At 59.0% G+C, this 6,627-nt stretch overlaps 1 protein-coding gene across 1 annotated transcript in view; it reads right to left on the bottom strand.

The window, feature by feature from the left end:
• Positions 1-1,794, bottom strand: part of SOX8 (SRY-box transcription factor 8) — a 6,004-nt gene extending 4,210 nt beyond the window's left edge. Inside the window, exons 1-2 of the mRNA XM_007957494.1 lie at positions 1,786-1,794; positions 334-494 (exon numbers count right to left, since the gene is read on the bottom strand). Coding sequence (XP_007955685.1) covers positions 334-494; positions 1,786-1,794 — 170 coding nt within the window. The remainder of the gene's footprint in view (positions 1-333; positions 495-1,785) is intronic.
• Between the last annotated feature and the right edge of the window lie 4,833 nt (positions 1,795-6,627).

The following is a 6,627-nucleotide window of genomic DNA, read 5'->3' as shown; positions in this document are numbered from 1 at the left end:
GCCGAGTCCCCGGGGCCGCCCGGCGGATGGCGTGGCCGGACGCGGGGGCCTGGGTCTTCCGGGCGTGACCCCGAGTGTGGGGCGCCCAGGCCGCGCAGCCCTGGGGGGTCGGCGGAGGCCGCTCCGCGTCTCTGCGCCCCGGGCGCGGGACAGGGAGGGGGTGGCACACCCGCGGGGGCGGGATAGGAGCCGGAGTGCTCCCCTCTGCGGGCGGCGAGGTCCGGGAGGGGACACTTGCCTCCAGGCGAGCGTGGAGTTGTGATTCCATGTGCCCGCCGGTGGCTGTCCCCGCGTGTTGGCCTCGGGCCGGCGGTCCTCGACGATCCTTCCCACCAAAGCGCGGAGAGGCGACGGAACGGCCGCCCCGCGAGCTGCACCATCCCCCGTTCTGGATCCCGACGGGGGCCGGAGCACCCGTCCTCCAATGGCGCACCACCCCAAGTCTTCGCGGCCGGGGCGAGAGGCAGCCGCAGCCGCAAGGGAGTGACGCGGGGCTGCAGACCCGGCCAGCAACAGGGGCTGGTCTGCGAACAGATCCCGACTCCAAGCTCGGAGGGCCGCGCCGGAGCACCACCCCGCGCCCCTTTGTTGACCCGGGAGGTTAGCAGGACACGCCTCCGTGCCCACCCCGGCCAGGGAGAAGATGCGATGCCCTCTCCGAGCCTGGGAGACCGGCTCTCCAAGGACTCGGGGCGACACATTCTTTGGAAATGGGGAGGTGCGCCTTTAACCCTGCCCTGGCCGCGGTACAGGCGCGGGAGGCCTTTCCCGGAACCGGTCCGAGTAGCTGGACCTGCTGCCCTCACCGCAGTGCCTGGAAGCTGGGGCGCAGCCAGGGCCTGGGGCGGAGGAGGGAGGGGCACGGCTCCCAGGCCGCCCTAGTGTTCTGCCACCTGCCGGGGAGATACCTTTACTTTTGTGCAGAACCTGGTCCCGTGGCCCTGACCTTCTGGGAAAGCCCATGGCAGCAATGACCTTTCAGGTAATGGTGTGCCCTGCTGGCAGGTGGAGTGGCCCAGAGGCCTGCCTGTGCCCGCCTCAGGGGCATCTGCATGTAGTGCTTTCCTGCCTTGAGGGTCAAAGGGTCAAGGGAAGCCCTTCTCAGGAAGGGACGTTTATCTCCTTCTAGCCTCTTCCCCAAGGATGTAAGGTCTGAGGGGCCTGCACGGGGCTGCCTGGGAGCACCCACACAACTGACTGGCTCCCCCAGGACCCTGCAAATGAAAAGCAGGGTTCCAGCAGAGGGGCATAGAGAGGACAGATGGAGGTGCCCCAAACTGTCAGAGCCCTCCATCCCCCTGTCCCTGGGTCAGGGACCCCCTGTGGCCATGGGAGGCAGGTCAGAGTGGGGCTGAAGAGCTCCACTTGGGCACAGAGGAACAAAGGGCAAAGGTCCTGGGCGCCAGGCAGCCTCTCCTTGCCCACCCCACTGCCTGTACAAGGCCACCACACATGTGTGCTCCGGGTCTCCGGACACCGTGAGGTGAGCTCGTCTAGCAGAGGGTACGCTGACCCGGGACAGGCTGGTGACCCCTACTGCACACAGTGGGGCAGGCCTATTCCTCTTCCTGAGCCACGGTGAAAGGGACACTACTTGGTGGCCGTGGTGTGCAAGTGCACTCCCAGGAGATGGGTGGGGGGAGGCATCCCTGCAAGGCATGGCCAAGCCTGGCTAAAAGTGGGGCGGGGACAGAGCAGCCCCTCACCACTGTAGCACTCACAGGGTTCAGGCCGAGACCGGGGCAGGGAGTTGACATGTCTGGTGGTGGCTAAAAGCCCCCTTACCGGCGTCATCTCTAGACCACTAGGTAGCCTCTGTCCTCCACCAGTGTCGACCTCAGTCATGAGTTCTGTGGCCAGACAGGACCTTGTGTGGACCCCAGGATGTGGCTTTCAGAGAGGTAGGTGGCTCCATGTGTCTGCCAAGTGTTTACTGACTAACTGCTACATGCCAGGGGCTTTTCTAGGTGCCCCTGTCCAGAGCAAGATATTGCAAGTCTTCTGGGGTGAAGACTGACAGCCTTGGAGACTCTGTGGGGCAGTTCCACTCTGCCCTCTAGGGGCGCTGTGGGTCAGAATGGACTCCAGGCAGTGGGTGTGGTTTGGGCTTTGATTCCGTGAAGACTGACAGCCTAGGAGACCCTACAGGTCTGTTCTCCCATCTTTGTGAAGAGCATGAGGAAAGCACTCCTGGCAGGGCACGGTGTGTGCAAAGGCCAGGAGGCACCAGGCGCACAGGGTGCTTTGAACGCGTGTAGGGCAGCTATTGGACCAGCGCTCCCCCCACCTCCGGACCGTGCAGGCTTCTCCAGGTACAGGCTTGCTCCCCGCCCCACTTCTCCCAGCTCGCCCTTCGTGCCTCCTTGCCCCTACACCAGCTGGCACCATGGGTCAGAGCAGAGCTGCCTCCGCAGGGTCTTCAAGGGCCCATCGTTCAGAAGTGGATTGCCAGGCCTTTGTTCCGGGCCACCTCTGGTTGGATTCAAACCTCCAACCATTCAGTTAGCTGCTGAATGCTTAACCGTTTACACCACTCAGGCCTCCCTCCAAGTTCAGAACACACATTAAAACACAAAGTACAGCCCCAGCGCCTCAGCTGATTAGAGAACCAGATGCTGCCTGGTCCATGCTGACTCATGGTGACCCCGTGTGTGTCAGAATACAGCTGTGCTCCATAGGGTGGCCGGCGGCTGATTCCTCAGGAGCAGACAGCCAGGCCTTCTTCCGAGGTGCCTCTGTGCAGACATGAACCTGCAATCTTCGGTGAGCAGCCACCACATTAGCTGTTTGCACTCTCCCAGGGGCCCCTTTCATTACTTGCTCAAGCAGGTGCCCTGCACCAGAGGGTTCCGTATGATACCAGTCTCAGCCTCATTCCAGGTCCTGGCTCTCCAGGACCTCTGGGGCCCCAGCTCCGTTTGGTCCTTCATTCCCTGGACCCCTGAACATCAACCACCCATCTGGGCCTTTGTAACTTGGACCTTGTCTTAGTAATCTAGTGTGGCTATAACAGAAATACCACAACCCCCAAAAAAAAGAACAAACTCACTGTCATCGAGTCGATTCCAACTCTTAGCAACCCCCTTTGGGTTTCTGAGGCAATAAATCTTTATGGAAGTAGATTTCCCAGTCTTCCTTCTGCAGAGTGGCTGGTGGGTTTGAACCGCCAACCTGCTGGTTAGCAGTCAAATGCCTCAGGCAGAGCTTCTTGAAATACCACAAGGGGGTGGTTTTAACAAACAGAAATGTTCTCAAGTCTGATTCAGGATGCTAGCTCCAGAGGAAGGCTGTCTCTCTGTGTCGGCCTGGAGTCTCTGAAGGAAGGTCTTTGTCTCTCCAGCTTCTGGTTCCTAGTTCCTCGGAGATGGCCCTGTGTCTGGGCCTCTCTCTACTCTCTTGTTTCCTCTCTTTTATATCTCACAAAAGACACTGACTCAAGACACGCCCTACATGGATCCTGCCTCATCAGCATAGTAAAGACGAACCATTCCCAACCATTCTGTGTAATCACAGGCATGCAGGTTAGGTTAGGTTTTACAACACCTGGTGGCACTGTGCCTAAGGCATTTGATTGCTAACCAGAAGGTCGGCGGTTCAAACCCACCAGCCACTCCGTGGAAAGAAGACTGGGCAATCCACTTCTGTAAAGATTTACAACCTAAGAAACCCAAAGGGGGTTGCTATGAGTTGGAATCAACTCAGTGACAGTGAGTTTGGTTTTGGTTTATTTTGTGGAGACATCATTCAATCCATAGCAAGACCCAAACATCCCAGTCCCATTCGAACATTCGAACCCTCATCCCCTGCACCCCTGCCCCTCACCTGGCCCCAGACCAGCATGTGCACCAAGCCCCTGGTGTCCTCAGCTCCCCTGAGCAGCAGCATCAGGGCTGGGAGGGGCGCAGGGTGTCTGTTGTGGGCTCATGGGGGCCTTGCCCAGAGCCCACACTGCCAGCAGCTGCTGCCTCCTCCTGACTGCCTCCTCGATTTCATGAGGTTTCTGGCTCAAGGTGCCCACCTTTCAATCCCCCGGTGGAGACCTCAAGTCATGTTTCAGGGATAACTGGGAAGGGAAATGGGCCTTAAGGTAGACATATGAGGATGAAAACTCCATGTTGCAGTATTACAGGGACCCTCATGAGTGCCAAAGGCAAATTAAACACAGCCTGCAAGCAGACCTCTGCATCTCCCAGGTATTTATTTTTCTGCCAACAGGGAGGAGGGTTTAATGAAGACCGCCCTTGGGTGGGTACTCAGGCACATGGACCACAGCCACCGGCCCTTTCCCAGCACAAGGTGAGGACGCCGGCTTCTGGATGGCTCGGGTGTAGTTCTTCACCCAGGCTCTGCTGCCAAGGGTTCTAAAGAAGGGACAGAAGGCAGGACAATCAGGGGTCTCCTCCTGCACTTATCGCCTTGGGGACTGGTATTGGAGAGTGGAGGGGCGGAAGGGGGTAGCCACTACTCACCTAGAACCCCAGGCCTTCCCCACTGGGGATGGAGGGCTTGGAGAGCTGGTGGGGAGAGCCGACCCTGTCTCAGATGCCTGACTTAGCTGCAACGCAGATGTCACCTTCCTCAGGGACCTGTCACATGTAGAACTAGAGCCATCAGCACCCTGGACCTGAGGCAAAAGGAGAAGGTCATCTGGGTGTCCAGCCCGTCGCCTCCTGTCAGCCAGGGAAGACATCGGATCCTTGGTTGGGTTCAAAAAGGAGCTGTCATCATCCCGGCCCCCACTGGCTGGGCCTCGGCGGTGTCCTGGTGGCTAGGGGTTGGCGGCCCCTCTGGGAACTAGCTTCTTGTCCTGCAAAGGGATGCTGGTAGGTCGTGCAGAGGTGAGCCTGGGCCTGGGCTGCAGAATCTGAAGGAGAAAGCCCAATTCTAAAAGTCAATGTCACGAGTGAAGTGTGTCCCCCAAAGGGACATGCTGAAGTCCTAACCCCACACCTGTGATGGTGACCTTCTTTGAAGGGGTCTTTGAAGATGTCACCGGTTGACGTGAGGTCACACCGGAGGAGGGTGGGTCCATCTACAAAAGGAGAATCATTGAGAGACGCAGAGGAGGAAGCGTGTGAAGATGGAACTGAGATGGGAAGGGTACGGCCACAAGCCAAGGACCCGGGGCCGCCAGGGGCCAGAAGAGCCGTCAGAGGAGCGTGGCCCTGCCAACACCTTGATTTGGGGCTTGAGTCTTTGCAGATGTAATGAACTCAATGTGAGGTCATACTGGAGCGGGCTGGGTGCCAATCCTATCTGCGTGGTGTCCTGATGAAAGAAGAGACAGAGGGACGACCACGTGACGACAGAGGCAGAGACTGGCTGATGTGGCCACAAGCCCAGCAACGCCTGAGCCACCAGAAGCTGTGGAGACGCGGAAGCATCCTCCCTGAGAGCCTTGGGAGGGAGCGAGGACCTGCCAACCCTGCTTTCGGAGCTCTGCCTCCAACCCTCCGTCAGAAAGAACTCCTATTGGTGTAAGCGCCCCAGTTCAGACGGAGGCCCCAGGACACTAAGGCAGGTGTGGACCAGGGACAGGGCTTGAATGGCTTCTACAAGAGGGGCTGGAGTCTGGAAAAGACGGTGTTGACACCAGTCTGTGGCTGTGGATTCTGGCATCACGGACTCTTTAATGGCAGGGGGAGGCGCTCTTGTGGTGCAGTGCCTAAGGCAGTTGACTGCTAACCAGAAGGTTGGTGGTTCAAACCCACCAGCCACTCCGTGGAAGGAAGAGGGGGCAATCTACTTCTGTAAAGATTTACCTTCTCGGAAACCCAAAGGGGGCTACTATGAGTCAGAATCAACTCGATGGCAGTGACTTTTTTTTTTTTTTTTTTTAACAGCGGGGCTTGGAGCCCCATCTGGCCTGAGCGAGCTAACATGGTGGATGCTGTTATGGGGCAGCCAGCACCTGACCTGTGGTGTACTTGGCCATGAACTTGTCATCACTCCCAGCTAGCAACTTACCAAGCATGTGTCCCAGGGTCGGAGTGGGCGTGGGGGTGAGGGAAAGCACTGGGCCCCACTCCAAGAGAACACGCAGCAGATCGGCCATTGCTCTCCCTAGAAACAAGCCATGTGCCACTCCCACTGCTGGGTGAGCGCCCCAGGGAGGGTCAACCCCGGGAGCTGGAAGCAGCGCGTAGAGAAGATCCTGTGCAGGCCGGGCCCCCCGTGAAATACGAGGTCTGGGCCAGCTTTTTTGGAGGGGTATGGAATCAGGTGCCTTCCAGAGCTGGGTGGAGAAGGGAGGCGTAGAAACATCACGGGCAGGGCTGTTGGGAGTGGCAGAGCCTGGAGGTAGCTGGAGAGCCCCGTGGCACCAAAACGCCTGGCCCAGGCCCTCCAAGGCCACCCAGACCTCAGCTGATCTGCCCACTGGCCGCAGAGACCCAGGGAGACCAGCGTGGTCGAACCGCCCGGCCACCATGAAGCGGCAGCTGTGGGGATGTTTGTCACACTGCTCTGAGTGGCTGTCGATAGCTGATACACTGGCCTCCGCCCTCACTGCATCAGCTCTGTGGGCAGAGCCCTCGTGAGGCTGCTTCTAAGGCTTGTCCAGCTTGGAGGAGCATTTCAGGAAAATTAACTACACCCCCTTTGCCTCCCCTAGGGCTCCACACGGCG

This window comes from Orycteropus afer, unplaced genomic scaffold (assembly GCF_000298275.1).
Source record: "Orycteropus afer afer isolate SDZICR_OR568_19922 unplaced genomic scaffold, OryAfe1.0 scaffold00751, whole genome shotgun sequence".
Classification (NCBI taxonomy): domain Eukaryota; kingdom Metazoa; phylum Chordata; class Mammalia; order Tubulidentata; family Orycteropodidae; genus Orycteropus; species Orycteropus afer.
Note: the sequence above shows the minus strand (reverse complement) of the source record. Positions and strands in the feature narration are given on the sequence as shown.